Here is a 19,198-nt window from a genome sequence, read left to right on the forward strand (position 1 = left end):
ACATCCATAAGTATAGGTAAAGTTCATCAAATTGTAGCAGGTTCCTTTTTTTTTCACCCCTCTTCTTTCTTCTTCTAGTCGAGTTCTGATCATCCAACCATGGAAGCCAGGTCAAAATACTATCTGCAAGTATGGGTGTTCTTGTGCATCTCCCCTCACTTCATATCAGCTGGACGCTTCACTCTCCACTCTAGTCCTCTGTGACCATGTCACTGCCTCTGGGACCACGAGTCCCTGGGTCTTGCCGTACTGGTACTGCTGGCCATCCAGGTCTCCACCTGGGTCCACGGGGGTCTATTGAATGTGATGTGGGCTTAGCTCGCAACTTCAATGCTGTTTTGTTTTGTTTTTTCTCTCTTCCCTTATCGGTGACTAAAGTGGTCACCAGCCAGACCACATGGCTGCTCGTGTATTCCCCTTGAGTCTCAGTCTTAGAAGGGGATTTGCTCCTGTTCAGAAAAAATTTGACCAAGGGTGTATCATAATACAACAATTCAACCCACTACCATTTGAAAAGTTCAAAATAGTATTGTTAGATATTCTTAATATATATATGAAACTGTGAACTATTTTTCTGGAAAATTGTCTTTATCTCAAGGTTTATTGTTGTTATTCTTGTTTTCCCTCAGAAAGAGACAAAGCTGTCAGAATTTGAGCCTTTGCTTGGAAGAAATCTAGAATCTCAAAACAAATAAAGGAACCATTGTAGAATTCTCTCAGCTGTATGACTTTAGAAAGCATGAAGTGAAAATAAAATAATAAAATCAATTAAAATCATTTCTCCTCTTTGAGACCTTCACCTTGGAAGATGGGCAGAGCTGCTTTACTTTTTGGTACTCACTTTAAGCAGTAGTCACCGCCATGTAAATAATTACTCCCACTGTTCATGTATCTCTAAACTAGATTTAGTTATTGGTTCCTTTGGATAGGTTCTGTAAGACATTAGTGCTTTGTGATCAGTGAGTAGACTTTAAAATACAACCTAGAAATAAGGGGGAAAAATTAACTCTTTGGCTTTAAGTAGGAGTGTTTCCAGTTTCTGTTTACAAGCCTGAAGGACTGCTGCACATATTAAAACTGCTGCATAATTTCAATCCTGGTCACAGGAATCCTCCTCCTCCTTCCCTCTCCCCCTTTTCTTTTATTTTCTCTGTAGCGACTGAAGATGCTAAATCTTTGAGAAACAGCAGTTAGGAAAGATTTTTTTTTTTTTTTTCCCTCACAGCTTGTACTAGAAAACGTGGATACCCTATTTCTCCATATAATAAATAGTATTAAGCTGAGTCTCAGCACTGGGAACTATGTTCTCCTATTCACTTCAATGGTATCTAGCACATTTCTAGGGAAAATACTGAATGTTACTGCATAATTTTTGCCTACGTATGTAACATGTCAGTTCTTCTAATCCCCATTTGCCCTAGATAAAATTAAGCTTTATCCATCAGTGTGCCTCGCGAGGGAAAAAAAAAAAACCCACCCAAAACGCAGTTAACAAGATGACACTGTTATCTAGGTATTTGGCATCAATATTAGGGAGAATCTGTCATTTGACAATTATTTCCCAAGCATACCAGACGGTAAAGAAAATGTTTTCATTCATCTGCAAATGACTAACATTTTATTGATGTTTCAAAATGCGGTTGAAAATACTATCGCACTCTCCATTTCCGAACCGTTTTTTAGAGTTAAACCTGAATACTAATAAGATCAGTAAGTCCTGCTTCAAGCAACTGGTTTAATTTCTGAACCGTGGAGTGTCAGTTTAGCAGGGAGGTTTTTCTGGTTAGGAGCTCTTCGATCATTCCGACTGGGTAGTCACAGGTGATGGAAGCCCTTCTCTTTCCACATACCCTCTTGCACGGCGATACAAAATCACTCTGAGCAGCGTTACAGCCAAGCACAACGACTCCCCGCTTGTCTCATAAAGAGCTCAGTCTTGGGAGGCAGCCGGATGCTGACCCCTGCAGAGATTATTGCATCTGTGCGCTTTGCCAATGGACCCTGCTAACGTTATGGAAAACGAGTTCAGGATGCGAGAGGTTTTGCTTTATTATTTCCTCGGAGAGAAGAAGGTCTGGAGTCACGCGAATCAAATCTTCAAAGACTGCTAAAGGCGAATAAGGGTGGAGGGATGGAAAAATTGGGGAGGAGGGGGTTTATTTTTCAAGTACTTGTTTTTCTCTTTCGCTTCCCTGATGCTTCCCAAACTCCTCACTGAATAAGATTGATTGGCGTAACTGGTATTGACTCTAGCCGGGTTTTCGCATTGATCTGCAAATGGCCGGGAATAGCTAAGCGGTCTTGGGTCAAGCAATGAGTTCAGGAAGGCAAGAAGTAAAAAAGAGTAAGAGGTACCCCACACCCAGATCTTCACTCCACATCATGACTCTGCCAGGACGGGGCGAGCGACTTAGGTGCTGCGGCAAGCGAAGCTGAGGTTGCAGCTCTGCGCAGCGGTTGAAGAAGACTGCACAGCCTGATTTGGAATTTGATGAAAAATAAAACCCTGTAACTCATCAATTCCCAGAACTCTACCTATCCTTGATTCGGATGCTCGGATCATGCCAAACGATAGGCTCAAATGGGTTAAACTGTCTTTTACATAACCGTACATCCTGGCGCCACACAATTAAAACACTTGGTTGCAGTGTCTTCCCCATTCTGCATCCCGGCACGACCCGCCCCATCCCTCCCAGTGCGCCTGCGTGTAGCGCGCGCACACCACCCCGCGCGCACCCCCGGAGCGCGCAGAGCTTTACGCACACACCCCAGCGGGCACAGTACACACACACACTGCACATGCATACATACATTCCATGCATACATATAAACTCCACACAGAAACACACACGCCACACAGTCCATATACCTCCCCCAAACAAACAAAAAACAACTTAATGTCAACAGCATGCGCAGAGGAAGGCGGGCGTCCACCAATCCAGGGACTGACCCAACCACACTAGATGCTATACAGCAAAGCTTTGCATTCCCTCGTGTCTCTCCAAAATCAACTACCCCCCTCCCCCCGCCACTCATCTCTGCTTATTTTGAAACGGAGTACTGAGGGAACTAGTTGGTCGCCTGTCAACTAAAGCATGCCGGCGCTGCAAGATTAAAAAAAAAAAGAAGAAGAAAAAAGAAAACTCACAGTCGTCAGCGTCATGATGGCGCCGACCACAACTTGGAGGACTTTAAACTTACAGTGCTTGAAGAGGTAAAACTAATCGGAAAGAAAAAGTGCCTCTCTGCCCTCCTCACCCCATCCCTGACACAGAGACTTTTCTTGCAAAGCAGTACACTAGAGCAAACGACGTAAAAGAAGATGTTCAGTATAGGATGCATCACTCTTTCCCCTTCAGTTTGCATAATTGTGATATACCTTACCCAGATTTTTGAAGCCCCCCGGCCCCCTCTAACCCTTTCCCTCCCAGCTCCATCCTCCGTCCCCGGGCGGGGTTGCTAAGGAAACGGCCGCTTGGCAACGCGCGCAAGCCCGGGGGCCGGCGGCCGCCGCTGCGCCCGGCGCAGCTTCTGCAGCTGCTGCTGCGATTGCAGCCGCCGCCGCCGCTCGCCCTGCCTCCGTCGCCACAGCCGCCGCCGCGCCTCCTCCCTCACTCTTCGGCGCGCTTGCCTCCTCGCTAGATGGTGTGCTAGCCGCCGGAGAATTAGACACACTCCGGACGCGGCCAAAAGCAACCTAGAGGAGGTGTAGTGTGGTGCCAGGGGTGGGAGGGGAGGGAGGGAGGGAAAGCGAAGAGGAGGAGGAACAGAGGCAAAAAAGAAAAACAACATCCAACAACTAGGGGTGGGGGGTAAAGAAAGAAAAGAAACTCACCCACCCACCTACCATCCCCCCCCCCAAAAAAAAAAAAATCCTGTGGCGCGCAGCCTGGTTCCTGGGAAGATTCGCCAGCACCAGGGGGTGGGGGAGTGCGAGCTGAAAGCTGCTGGAGAGTGAGCGGCTCTAGCAGGGATGGACATGATGCTGTTGGTGCAGGGTGCTTGTTGCTCGAACCAGTGGCTGGCGGCGGTGCTCCTCAGCCTGTGCTGCCTGCTACCCTCCTGCCTCCCGGCTGGACAGAGTGTGGACTTCCCCTGGGCGGCCGTGGACAACATGATGGTCAGAAAAGGGGACACGGCGGTGCTTAGGTAGGAAAAACGGCGTGCTTTTCGTACTTGTCTTAGTCTATCTTTCTGTCTCTTTTCACCTTCCTTGCCTTCTTTTCGAACCGAGCTATAATTCTGATGGTGATCACCATCAAAAGACCACGTCTCAGCAAATCCAGGTGCTGACTCTTTCCAGAACCCTGACCCCCTTACGCTAAGGAAGGTAGCAAACTGGATGGACTCTTGATGCTAAAGCACTTTGCAGAACACCAAGTAGCCCGAGGATGAGTGAAGTGTGAGGTTTAGGAGGAGGGGCAGGTGCCACTTTGAAACTCAATTTAGGAGGTCTCTGTTTTACTGTCATGGGGTACTCTTGGAGAGTCTGACAAGTTTGTCAGGTTTGTTTCTGTTTTACTCTAGCATAAGCCACTTTGTTTCAAACTGCAAGCTCACTGTTCCCAATTATTTTCCCTCTCACTTGAACACTGAGGTTCAATTTCTTCCTCATTAGCGTTGTCTGTCCTCCTATCTTTCTTTCTTTTCTCCTTCCTCTTTCTTCTTTTTTTCCCTCCACGTTATTCTTTTCCCTCCATAGAATCTTCTTGTCCCTTTTCTATTTCCTCACTGTTTTATTCTTCCCTTGTTATTATTTTTATTGTCTCCTCATTCTGCTCTCCCTTTTATCCCTACCACTCAAATTTCTCACTCTCTTAACATCCTTTTACTCCCGTCTTCACTCTTTTTTTTCTACAGTCTCCATTTTTCTTCCTCAATAATGTTCTTGTTCTATGTCTTGTCTTCGCTTTTTTGACTCCCTCCCCATTCCCACCCCTTTGCCTACCCCCTTTCCCAGCCTGTCACACACACACACACACACACACACACACACACACACGTTCTCTCTTTCTCCCTCCAGTACCATTTTCTCACCCTCACAAATCTCTTTTTCATAAACACACTCCCTAACATATACTCTATCTCACATCCTCACATACATCAGCACTTACATGCTCAAACAACCACTTTCACATTCAGATTCTCTTTCACTGTTTAAAAGGCACACTCTCACTGTTCCACACTGCCACTCTCACACATGTGTACATACATAGACTCCCTCTCTTCCTCGCCTCCCTTCCCATCTTCTTTCCTCTTTTCATTTTCAGTTTCACTCTTTTTGTTCACTCTCCCCTTCTAAACTTGAGCATTGAAATGGTTTGTCACTAATGAACATCCATAGCCTGATTTCACCCCGAAGCAACACTGTAGAGTGAGCTTCTAGAGACATTTCCTTTCTGATGAAAATATACACTGGTGGTCAGCAGTACTTGGATCTAACAAGACTAAATGCTCTTATTCCTTCATTTTCCATTGCCCTTACTTCTTCCCCTTGAGACCCTCCACTTGACTGCACACCTCAAATCTCCCTGAAAGATCTTCTTTCTCTCCACTGGGTGGTAGTTGTCTTGTAAGTGTGGAGTGGACAAAATCAGTATACATGGCATGTGTAAGGTGAAAGACCGTAGGATATATTCTGCTTGAATCATCTAACATAGTTTAATTTTAATGATGTGGGTGTGGTATATGATTTTTGTATTCTGAAACATGAGTGGAAATGGATGTGGATTTTTTTTTCTAATGTAAACTAAGAACACATGTTTTTATAATATATGTTGTTATCTGTACTGTAAACCAAGAATGCCACTGAATGTATATAAAAGTAACAATTTTTTTTCATTGCTAGTAATAGTGATGAACTCTGGGAAGCAAGGTCACAGAGGTTATAAATGAAAACCTTACTTACATTCTTCATATTAAGTTTTAGAAGTTTGAACAACAGTGATAAGGATAAAACACTATCTTCAGAGGTTGCAATCACATATCACAGGCTCTACAGTCTATATGTTCTGTAACAGCATATTGCTTATTTGTAATGAGCATTAACATTTCCAGCCTAAAATGTTTAATAGAGTGCTAACTTTCTGATGATATATTTGGCAATTTGTTTCCTAATGAGCATGCTAAAAAATACTAAGCTTTGTTAAAATAGCTGGACCAACCTTCTGCTTCCAGGATATGCTTAGTTAACTCAGTGCTTCTAACAGTCAAGTTCATCTAACATTGGATAGAATATTTTTTCAGTGTGTTACTTTGGTGCAGTCCTTGTTTACTTTGTGTGCATTACACCTTATCCCTGTATGTATGTATGTATGTATGTATATATATATATATATATACATGGATATGCTTGAAATTTGTAATATTTTATGGAACTTTTGATGTTTAAACTTGTAAAAGAGAACAGGAACTCTTGATGTTATGAATTACAGGTTTTTATTTATTAAAAATATATTTTTAAACTAAACAATCATTTCTTGTCATATGAAACAGAAATGTAAATCTGCATTACTTTTTACTGAAAGTAATTTTGCTTATAGTTATTTTGTAATTCTTTAAGGAGTATCTTGTTTTCAAATCTTTTATATTGTCCATAGATTCTAAATTAATTGAACATTTAGTTTATACATAAGAAATTCTTTCAGTTAATAAACATATTAAATGCTGTCTGTCAATTATTTTTCTTGACTGTAACAGCTGGTGTTCACTGTGCTTATAGACCAATACAGACAGAGCTTAGGGAAGCACTGAGCATGTGAGCCATATTCCTGGAGTAAATACTTTTCATCAGAAGTAATGTCCCCAAATTTCATTCTTATTTTTATTTTATATATTCAGATTTACATTTGATATTATTTTTGAATTCTCTAGAAAGCCAACAGTTCTATTCTATGAACAGAAACCCCTCCCATCAAAACACATGAGTGTAGTGATCAAGAGATGACTTTAATGAATGCCATGATACCATTTGTCAAGCTCGACACAATAAAGTGTACTTATTTTTAATGGAAAATAATTCTAAAAGGGTTTTAAAATAAAAACAAATAGTGGCAATAAGAGTTATCAAGCAACATTAAGTGTTGCAGGTATTGAAGTAAAATGTGCCAATCAGTGACTCCGCTGCCTGTGTTTACATTAATGAAACAGAAGTTTAAAGGTCAAGTGATGCATTTCAAGTTCCCATAGTGCCCAAATGTCTATTTTTGAGATGAGTAGCAAGAAAAACAAAACTTTGCTTAAGTGAGGTTATGATATCCAAGGGAAATCATTCCTTTCATCTGCAAACTGCTTCCATCATTTTACACATCATCTCTCTTATTCTTCAATAAAGGACATATAACAAAATTCCATTTAGTAATTTCACCATCTTTATCATTGTAACTTTGTCTTTAACGTTAGCAAATCAATATATTAAATGTCAAAATGTCCCTAACTTCTAATAACGTTATTTACATTTAAACCTTTAATGATTCATTTAGGCTATTTGAACGTTCTTTATAAAGTACTTAATAATGCATTCTTTGAATATAGTGACCTTTGATACCTCCCTTATTTTAACTTTGGATTTGGATTTAAATAAATACGTGAATATATAAAGTACTTTGTAATTTGCTATAAACATGAATTACTATGTTGTTGTATAATTAAAGCTAAACTTCAATCGCTACTATATACTTTTAGTATGTTATGCCTAACAGAAGTGTATTAGTCTCTGTATAGAGAAATAAACTTTTACTCTAGTCTTCAAATTGCGTTACGTAGTACATATCCCATGCATTCGAGTGAATGTATTATAGAGTAAAGTAGCAGAGAATAAGAAATGCTAGAACCACACTGGTCATGCTTGAGAGTATCTCTAGACCTGGGGCATTGAGGAGAATGCTCAACTGAATCAATGCTATTTTGGATCAATACAGAAATTTCAGATGATTAAAAACATCCTTTTGCAATTCTTTAATGTGAATTAATTTTTTTCTTATTGCCTTAATAACAAACACAGTTATGTAAACATGTTGAAAATATATAATACTTTTGGAAACAATGCTAGGGACATCTTAATTGGTATAGTTCCATTACTTCCACATTTAGAAAACCTTTAATTGTTAAGCTAATTTTTTTTTTTTCATTCTATTTCCAATTCAACTCTTGTGTATAAAGTTTGTACACTTTTTCAGGCTTCTTGATATGAATTAAAAATATCCTAGTCTCTGTTTGCTATGCTTTAATCAGAAGGAGGAAGAGAGATTCTTTTCTTAAATGTGATATCTTCTTTTGTCTTAGCAAAGATGAACCCAACTCTAATTTTAGTGAATAGATTTATGTGTAAATTATATGAGCTCCTATTATGATATTTGTATTGTAATGAAGAAGAAGACTTTTGTTTCCAGCAAAGGTCACGTTTTCACAGAAGAAATATCCAGTTGAAACCACAAAATTTTCTCAAGTAGATTTATGAGTAAATATGGCAAGTATTTGTTACTTCTTAGACTATTTATCCAATATATTTTGCCTTTTGATTAGGCTACGTTGGTTTTCATTTGAAATATATATATGTTATTTGATACACTCAAGTAAACTACTTAATTATGAGAATGTATAATTACCAATAGTAATGGTGATCAGTTATCCTGTACACATGGGTATTTATGGGAGACTGTGAACATAATTTGTACAGTCGTTCCTGCTCAGTGATGCATGACATGTACTAAATACGTTGCAACTACATAAATGTTTATAGGATTAAGGCATTTCAAATGTATGCTCATTAAACGGTATCATTGAATAAATATTTCTTATATTCTGAAGTTATTTTTTTTCCTTCTTAAAAAAGGATGGGGGTATAGATTGTCTTACTGAGCCACTTTCTCCCAGTATGTGGAATAAAACATTACCTAGAGTAATTTACAGAACTATTCTATTAGCATGAGATATTACTTGGTATATTGGCATACGTCCATGCAATATATGACAGAATAGCATAGTGATTTAAAATTTTCTAGATTAATTCATTTTTGCCTAGTCTCTTACAGAAGAAGTTGTAAGCCCATTGTGGTGTATCAGTCTTTGAGCACAAACAGTTTGATGAACTCATTATTTTAAATAGATCAAATTAAATGATTTCATACAGTAAGTTAATTCGGCAATACCTGATTTCAAATAATTTAAGGAAATGTTCAAATCATTGTTGTTGTTGTCAGGTGCCATTGAGTCGGAACCGACTCCTGGCCTCCAAGGAGCACTCTGGCTGCACTTCTTCCAAAACAGATCTATTGGTTCTTTTGGCAGCCCATGGCACTTTCAGCATTCTCCTCCAACACCACAACTCAGAGGCATCAATTCTTCTACGATCTTCCTTATTCACTGTCCAGCTTTCGCATCCATATGAGGCTATTGAAAACACCATGGCCTGGGTCAGGCGCACCTTAGTCCTCAAGCTGACATCTCTGCTGTTCAAATCATATCCAGTGTTAATTCTAGGTCCGATTGACCAGATCCGTTCTTCATTCTTCTACTTCTGTATGATGTTAGAGTCAGGTTGCATTGCCCAGTCTTTCATGTCAGTCAATTTCAGGCTTCAGTTTGTCGATTGAAGATAGTTTTAGTAGAAGAGAAGACAAAAGAAGGAGAGAGGTCAAAGTGTTCCTGTCTGTCCTTCATTGCTGTGGTATTGCCCTGTAGTGTCTGTATTTCCCATGGGAAATTCTTCACTTCTACTTCTATCAAATAACTACGGCTCCTATTGTTGTTGTTTTAAGTACCATCGAGTTGGGTCCGACCCAGAGCAACCCTGCATAGACTTTCTGAGGCTGTAAATCTTTATGGGAGCAGAAAGCTTCATCTTTCTCCAGCGGAACAGCTGGTAGTTTTGAACTGCTGACCTTGAGGTTAGAAACCTGATTTGTAACCACTACACCACCAGAGCTCCTTTACTATGGCCACTGTTGTTGTTGTTGTTGTTAAGTGCCTTCGAGTCGGTTCCGACCCATAGCGACCCTGTACAGGGTTTCCGAGGGTATAAATCCTTACGGGAGTAGAAAGCCTCATCTTTCTCCCACGGAGCGACTGGTAGTTTCGAACCGCTGACCTTAAGGTTCGCAGCCCGATTCGTAACCACTACGCTATGGCCACTAGGCTTCTATTAATACTCCATACCTTTGTCTCTCCAAACTAAAAGTGGTATTCCCTTCCTGCTGCTGCAGAATTCTGGGTTAAACCTACTGTCACCTGTTTGGTTTAGTAGCTCTTCATCTCCTGTATAATAAATTTCCTGCATTAAATTCACTGTTTTAAATAGCCAGCACATTTCTTTGATGAAAAAATGATTAATGTGCAGTAAAATATAATAGTTTTAGGTTTTTTTTAAAAACTATATTTGATTGAATAACTACTTTGCTTAGATCACCAAAACTGTTGCTTTCTAATACTGTGTATAATAATTGCATAAGTATATAGGCATGACATTTTGCTATATTACAAAGAATACGTTTAGATATTTCTCCATCTTCAGATTGTTGTTGTTGTTAAGTACTGTCAAGTGGGTTCCAAGTTGTACCAATCCTGTGTAGGGTTTCTGAGGAATGGCTGGTGAGTTTGAACTGCTGACTTTGCGATTCAAAAACTGACTTTGCAGTTGAGTTCTTATCCTGCAGCACCACACCAGTACTCAGTGTTAAGATTAGGGTTTGAATAATAAACCAAAACTTTGAACAGTGAATTAAATATAAAACTGAATACGTGATTTCAATAGAGAAAATTCATACAGATGGAAAATTTATAAGTTGATGAATATACTCCAGTAAACAACAAAAGTATTGCTGTGATGTTTTCATTTCATACATGCATGTGTTTATTTCACACAAACCATGTTCAAATATGTCTCTACCAACAGTGGATAGCTGCAGACAAGTTCTCTCAATAATACACATGTCTTATTCTTAGTGTGATTTAAAAAACAAAGGTCCTATCAAAACAGTGGCTTCCAAGGGTATCTGCTGGACCAGTTAAATTCAAGGCAGTGAATTCAGGTCAGAAGATTATGGCAACTATATTTTGGGATTCCAAAGGGAATCTTGTTAGATTTTCTCGAAGGATACAGGGTGATCATGGGGGCATATTATGAAGAAGCATTAAGAAAACTGAAAACCTCCCTGGTGAGAAAAAGACCAAGAAAGTCGTGTGGAGGAACATGATTCAGTCATGACAGTGAACCTGCTTGTTCTTCAAGGATAGCATGTGCTGCTTTACACAGATTGCATTGGGAAACCTCACCCTACCCATTCTACAACCTGATATTTCTCCTCACACTTCTCTCTCTTTCCAAAACTGAAAGAACATTTGAAAGAAACTGAATTCATCATCATTGCCAAAATTGCTGTTTTGATGTGGTGTAAATCAAAGAATGCAGAAGGTTTGTTGTTTGGCGCCCTTGAGTTGGTTCCAACTCATAACATCCCTAAGTACAACAGAAAGGAAATGTTTAGAGAGATGGAAACACCGCCTTCAGTACATAGGCTAGATGGAAGATATGCAGAGAAACAATATCCCATTTTGCTATTTTTTTTGTGTGTGTAGTAAAGGTTTCTATAATTTTGTAGCAATACTTTTAAAATAATGTGATATATTGACAAGATGCAATAATACAGTGGCTTCTTTTGACTGCATAAAATAGAACTAGGGTTAAAACTTGCTTGTGGATATGTGATGAAAAACACTGAGACAATGTTGCCTTTTGCCTACAATGTTGCTGATTGAAATTAATAGTTATTAAAGGTATTTTTTATGTAGCTTAATACTGGAAGAGATAATCAAAGTTCCTAGTTTTTAATGAAGTATATGACCATAACAGTGATGGTCATGATTCAAGTCTTTGACCATTGTAGGCATTAGTCTCTGAGACCAAATTATTATTATTTTTTAATTAGAAATCAAACCCCCTTCTACCATATCCTGTTTCAAACTGGCATAAATTAAGAGGTTATAAAATCAGGCTTTCTGTTCCCATAAAGATTTAGAGCTTTGGAAACCCTATATAGGGTCACTGTGAGTGGGAACCAACTCAGTGGCACACAACCATCACCACTCAACAAGAAAAGCCAAGGGAAGTGGCCAAAGTGGGTTTTGTTTTCTTTTTCAAGCTCCCTCCCGAGTACTAGGAGATGTGGTAACCTTCCCTCTAACTTGCATAAAACACTTTCTGAAAGATACTTACGTAGAAGTCTGCTTCAATATATGCAAGTGATTACCATCAGGTCCTAATTTTGCTACATTTCTCCACAATTTAGCATGTTTTTATTGTTTTGTGCCATCTATTCGGTTTCAACTCATAGCAACCCTGTATGGGTTTCCAAGGAGTGGTTGGTGAGTATGAACCACCAACCTTGCAGTTCAAACTGACCTTGTAGTCAAGCACTTATCCTTCAGCCACCTAGAACCATCATAAATGAAATGACTACAGTTAGTGTTGCTTCAGAGAGGATTTCTGAATTGGGAGAGAAGTTGAATTGCTTGATCTTTGCCCTCTCGTAGCTTTGTTGATCCATTAAAGATTGTCATTGGCACTTTTTATGGAAAAGGAAAAATATAATTTATTGCTTTGTTTTTCCCTAGTAGCATCATCTTAGCTTCCTTTTAACTTTTCTACGGAAACTAAAAATTAGGTCACATTGGATATTTGTCAGATATTTTATGCTTCACATTCGCAAGTGGAAACAAGAATTTCCATATTAATAGTGAAATGTATGCTTTTTTGCACAAAGACATAATTATCATTGAATTCGATTTTTATTGTTTCACTATTAGAGGAAAATGTAAAAAGTCTTGTAAAGATCTTGAGGAAAGACTTGACAGCGTTTTTTGGTGTTTTGTTAAAACACAGTGTCTGCTCTTCTCTGCTTTGTTGGTATGAACTTACAAAACATTTGTGTGTAAGGTCCATGACTGTTGTTTTTCACTGTTCCTGTAGGACTTTTGCACAGAACTTGGCATGTATAGGCCAGTATCCATACTTTTTATATTATTAATAAATTGATAAAAAGTATAAATGAAGGAATAAATGCATTGTGTATTTTGTTGACTCATTTTCATGACTGTGATATCTTTAATAGTGTGTGGAGTCTACAGGATGATAGTAATTAAATACTTTTAAAATGCCCTCCTGTGTCAGAATTCTCTGCCATAAGTAATTCCTTCATGCGAGCATTTTTGGTCCATCACTATTTCTGCAGGTCTTTTGCTAAGAACCTAGTCTATATCCAGTCAAAATAGATTCTTTTTTGAATTAATGAATCAATAAAAGTATATATAAAGGTGTGGTGCTATAGGATAAGCACTGGACTGCTAATCTCTAGGTCAGTAGTTCAAGCCCACCAGCTGCTCTTTAAAAACCCATATAGGATCGCTATGAGCTGGAACAGACTTGACCACACTTAACAACAACAAAAACAACAAATACATTTGTATAATTTGTTTATTGTCCTATTTCAATAATTTTAATATCTTTAAAACTTAGTGGAATCTGCAGTATGATGGTAATTATGAAGTTTTGTTTTGACTATCTCAGAATTCACCGCCTTAATTATAAGTTGTAGAAGTGGGTGGAGACACATATATTGGGATAGTTCAGTGTCTTTAATTGTAATAGAGTTTACTAGTGGGTCTTGAAAAAATATACTGAATACTCAAAGTATTTTTTAAATAACATGTAGTCAAGTTAATCTGAAGACTCTGCATATAATAAGAGTAAGTATTATTTTATTAATATTTTATTTCACATGTATATTGTGAAACTATGCCAAAATCTCAGATGTAAAATTTCTTAATGCGGGTTGCAGATGAAAAAACTTTGAAATTTAGTGGTCTAGCTTTTCTAAGACTTTTAATTAGTCATAATTTCAAGAAGATACAAACTTTAAATTATAAAGGAGGGCTTTTGTTCTTTGTACTTGTAGCCACTATCTAACAGAAACAACTCAAAATACTGAAATGTCTATTGTAGCCTTCTAGGCCTGTTTTTTTTTTTTTTTTTCCTGCCTCAACTCATGGAGCCTATTCTTCCATTCTCCTAAGCTTTCAATTACAGAGAATCAATAAAGATACAGAGGTAGAGGGGATTGGCTATTTGCTATTGATGAATAGCTCTCAACTGTGAAAAAGTAGCTACATACCCCATACCAGAGTAGAACTTTTGTATCATTCCAACTGTCTCCCAGAGGTAGGTCAACAGTACTTTATAAACCGCAGGGTATTGATACAAGCTTATAGAATTTTAATGTGGCCGTGTGGCTTTGATTTATAATGTTGAGGAGGTTATCTATTAACATAGTGGTTTCTAAGCCATATCAAGTTCTGAATCCTGACAGAGGACCTTTGGTGCTCTCAAGTATCCAGCTGGCATGGGAATTGGTATCTTAATCACTTTCTCTAAGAAAAGGGGGATAAAGGAAAGAAGAAATTTGGCAATGTTGTCAGCACTAAGTGTTGCTCTTTTGAATAGAAGCCAATACATTGTACTTTCCGAATAGCTGGTAATTTGCTCCATTAAAGGAAGGTGTTTATAACTCTGTTCAGTGTAGAAATAAATTGTTCTTTATTGAATTATATGAAGTCATTTGGACACAGGTCTAGTGCCCAGACGTATACCCCATGATAGGTTTTCTTGAGAACCACAGCTATTATCTTAAGCCATTAAAGATTTGGGTGATTTAATGAGAAGTGGGAAATGTGTGGCCTGGTACTTTCAGAAATCTTTTTCCTATCATGCAACTAAATTAAATTTAGAGATATTATGTGGACTTAAAAGATATTGTGAACATAAGAACTCCAGTTAGAAGACAAGAATATTGTTTTTATCATATTTCTAACAACATTACAGTCTATAATAACATAGCAATATTAAATTAATAAATCAAAGACAACATAATGTTTTCCTAATCTTATTGATAGAATATTTCTTGTAGGAGAAAATATTTAGGCATATTTGATTTGTAACTTACCTTTTTTTCAAAGAAATATATTGGATCAGGTGAATATGAAATGGTGTTAAAATGTCATTCTTATTGCTTAACATGGAGCTTGGCACACAATTAGTCCTCAAATCCTGAATGATGAGGGAAGGAATATGTTCTGGTATATAAGTGAATGCAAAACTGGTGTGAAGGTGCTGTCTGACCTCCTTCAGACTAACTGAAGAAGGAAGAAGAACCAGCCCAAGGCCAGTTCCTATGAAGTGAAGATCAGACATGCCTCCATCATCCATCTTTACCACATTTTCACCCCAATTATTCCTTCCATGGCACTCTACTTCTCTGTTGAGTTTGGTAATCCATTTCAATGGCCACACAGAACTCACAGAAAATACCCATACCCACAACTCAGGATAAGAAACAACTCAGGATGCAGCAGTTCTCCAGTGCGTAGCTCCTCTATTCAGTCACGATGCAGGCAGTCCTTTCTACTGTCCTCTGTCTCTCAGTAGTGTAGCCCATTGGTCTCCTTCCCAAAGGGAAAAATGCTAAAGAGCTCGTGTAGTTCTGCTAATAAATGCCCAAAGGGCACCATCCATTTTACTAGTCAGCGGATGGGTCTGTCTCATACTTTGGCTCTGTTGTTTCTGTAGCTGCACTTCACATAGGAATCTCGCAGTCCAAATAATGTGTTCCACTCGTGGTTCTTCTTTCATGATGCTCATGAGATTCTCCAACCCTGCTTCTGAGATGGCTCATTTTAAACCTAGCAGATGGCAAAGCTAACCAATCCCCATGTTGCACCTTATTTGCATGAGTCCTGGTGTGGTGCTGCGGGATAATGCACTGTACCACAAAGTCGGTTTGAATCAAAAGGCTGGTAGTTCAAACTCGCCAATCGCTGCTTGGAAAACTTATACAAAAAAACTCTATGAGTCAGAACTGACTCTGTGGCTCGACAAACAACAACAATGAACCATACAAAAGAAAATATTTCTTCTCATTGCAGTTCTACTACATAGTAGAAATTATAAGCTGTAATTTTGCTGTAAAATTTCTGTGTGGAATAAATAAGATGGCACATATAAAGAGTCTCAATCCAAGTATCAGGCACACAGCTGTTGTTGTTAAGTGCTGTCAAACCAGTTCTAACCCTTAGCTACACTGTATAGGACTTCTAAGGAGTACCTGGTGGATTTGAACTACTGCTCTTGTAGTTAGCAGTCCACTGCCTCTCCTACAGTGCCACACCAGAACTACAATGATCAGTAAATGCTATATGTTGTTGTTTTTAATCAGTATCACTTCACTGTCATTTTGTTGTACTACGGTGGCTTGTATGTTGCTAGGATACTAGAAGTTACACCACCAGCATTTTAAGTACCTGCAGGGTCATCCATGGTGGACAAATTTCAGCAGAACTTCTGAATCTGACAATTTTATGGTTTCCTATGCAAGGAATGGAATCCTGGTGTGGTGCTGTGGGCTAATGTGCTGGATTGCAAAGTTGTTTGAGCCACATGGTAAGTGGTTCAAGCTCACCAGTTGCTCCTTGGAAACCCTACACAGGGTCGCTATAGGTTGGAACCCACTCAGCAGCACTTAACAACAACAATAACAACATGCCAGGAATGACAAATTCAAGAGGAATGGCATAGCATTCATCATCAAAAAGAACATTTCAAGGTCTACTTGAAGTACAATGCTGCCTGTTATAGGATATCAATGCATACAAGCAAGACCAATTAATACTACTATTATTCAAATTTATTCACCAAACAACTAAAGTCAGTGATGATGAAATTGAAGAACACCAAATTCTTCAGTCTGAAATTGATGAAGCATGCTATCAAGAAGTATTGACAAATACTGGTGATTGGAATGGGTATGTGGGAAACAAAGAGAAATGATCAGTAGTTGAAAAAAATTACCTCGGCGATAGAAGTGATGCTGGACTTCTCATGGTAGACTTTTGCAAGATCAATGATGTACCATTGCAAATACATATTAAAACATGAAAGGTGACTATACACATGGACCTCAACAGATGGAATATATAGGAATCAAATTGGCTATATCTATGGGAAGAGACTGGAAAATCTCAAAATCATCAGCCAAAACAAGGCTGAAGGCCAACTGTAGAGTAGCCCATCATATGCAAGTTCAGTCTGAAATTGAAAAAAATTAAAACAAGCACATGAGCGCCAAAGTATGACCTTTATTTTATCCCACCTGAGTTAAGAGGCCATCTAATGAACATATTTGATACATTAGGTGCATTAGATGTTTAATGACTGAAGACCAGAAGAGTTGTGGGATGAGATCAAGAATAATATACAGGAAGAAAGCACAAGATCATTACAAAGACAGTAAAGAAAGAAAAGACTAAAATGGATGTCAGAAGAGACTCTGAAACTTGTTCTCCAGCTCAGAGATGCTTAATCAAATGGAAGAAATGAGGAAGTCAAAGAATTGAATAGCAATTTCCAAAGGGGAGCTCGAAAAGATACAGTCAAGTATTATAATGAAATCCAGGAAGACCTGAAGTAAGAAAACCAAAATGGAAGAACACACTTGGCATTTGTCAAGCTAAAAGAACTGAAAAAAAAAAAAAAAAAAATTCCAAGCCTCGACTTGCAATATTGAAGAATTCCATGAGCAAAATATTGAATGACGCAGAAAACATACACATCAACTGGGAGTTGCCAAAAACTCAAGCCAGAGAGTCAGAAGAGGACACAGAATGAGAGATATCATTGCTGATGTCAGATTATTCTTGGCTGAAAGCAGAGAATACCAGAAAGATGTTTAGTTATGCTTTATTGACCATGCAAAGACTTGGAACTGTATGGCTCGTGGCAAGCTCTATATAATATTGTGAAGAATATATATTCCAGAACACTTAACTGTGCTTATGAGAAACTTGTATGTAGATCAACAGGCAGTCAGTCAAACAGAACAAGGGAATATTGAATGGTTTATAATTAGGAAAGTGTGTTTCAAGGCTGCATTCACCATACTTATTCAGTCTGTATGCTTAGTAAATAATATGAGCTGCTTTATTATATGAAGATGAGCATGGCATCAGGATTGGAGGAAGACTCATTAAAGACCTATGATATACAACTGATACAACCATACTTGCTGAAAGTGAAGAGGACTTAAAGCACTTACCGATGAAGATAAAAGACCATAGCATTTAGTATGGATTGCACCTGAATGTAAAAACAAAACAAAATCCTCATAATTTGGCCAATAAGTAGCATCACGAGATTAGAGAAAATATTGAAGTTGTCAGAGATTTCCTTTTACTTGGATCCACAGTCAACAGCCATGGTCTAGAATCAAATAATGTATTGGAATAGGAAATTGGCTGCTCAAGACCTCTTTAAAGTGTTCAAGATCATAGAAATCAGTTTGAGTACTAAGGTATACCAGAAACAAGTTAGGGTATTTTCATTTGTCTCATATGCATGTGATTGATAGTTGGAAAGTGAATTAGGAAGACACTAGAAGAATTGATACATTTGAGTTATGATGTTGAGGAAGAATATTGAGAGTACCATGGACTGTCAGAAAAACAAACAAATCTGTGTTTGAAGAAGTATAACCAGAATGTTCCTTAGAAGCCAGGATACTAAGGACATATTATCAGGAGGGACTGGTCTCTAGAAAAGGACATCATGCTTGATAAAGTAGAGGGTCAGTAAAAAAGAGGAAGGCCCATGACAAGATGGATTGGCACAGTGGCAGCAGCAATGGGTTCACGAGTAGCAACAATTGTGAGGATGGCACAGGATTAGGAAGTGTTTCATTGTGTGTAGCATAGCTATGAGTCAGAAACAACTCCATGGTAATGAACAACAAGTGCCTTTGTAATAGAGTTGTATGGATTCTATAAATTGTTTCTTGTTAAATGTTAACACATTACCTAGCACATTCAGTTGGTTTTGATTCATAGAGACTCTATAAAGGGTTTAAAAAGAGTTACTGGTATGTTTGAACCTCTTATCTTGTGGTTAGTAATTCAGTGCTTATCCTAAAGAGCTACAACTAGCAAAATTTTTCGAGTTGATTTCTGCTCATAGCATTCCTGTATAGGGTTTCCAAAGAGTGGCTGAAGAGTTTGAACCATAGACCTTGCAATTCAAACTAACCTTGGAGTCCAGTACTAATCCTACAGCCCCATACCAGGACATAGTAAGCGGTAAATTTATATAAACTAATATGATATT

General features: G+C 38.3%; 1 protein-coding gene across 2 annotated transcripts in view; it reads left to right on the forward strand.

The window, feature by feature from the left end:
- The first annotated feature begins 3,647 nt into the window (after positions 1–3,647).
- The window catches only part of LOC102819913 (neuronal growth regulator 1-like), a 1,419,333-nt gene continuing 1,403,782 nt past the window's right edge, over positions 3,648–19,198 (forward strand). Inside the window, exons 1-2 of one of the 2 annotated variants that reach the window (XM_006831037.1) lie at positions 3,648–3,706; positions 3,746–4,149. In XM_006831037.1, the coding sequence (XP_006831100.1) occupies positions 3,974–4,149 (176 nt within the window). In that variant the 5' untranslated portion in view covers positions 3,648–3,706; positions 3,746–3,973. Of the gene's footprint in view, positions 3,707–3,745; positions 4,150–19,198 lie in introns of those variants that run through there. The other variant, XM_006831038.1, reaches the window with a different exon arrangement.

Source organism: Chrysochloris asiatica, unplaced genomic scaffold (genome assembly GCF_000296735.1).
Source record: "Chrysochloris asiatica unplaced genomic scaffold, ChrAsi1.0 scaffold00002, whole genome shotgun sequence".
NCBI lineage: Eukaryota > Metazoa > Chordata > Mammalia > Afrosoricida > Chrysochloridae > Chrysochloris > Chrysochloris asiatica.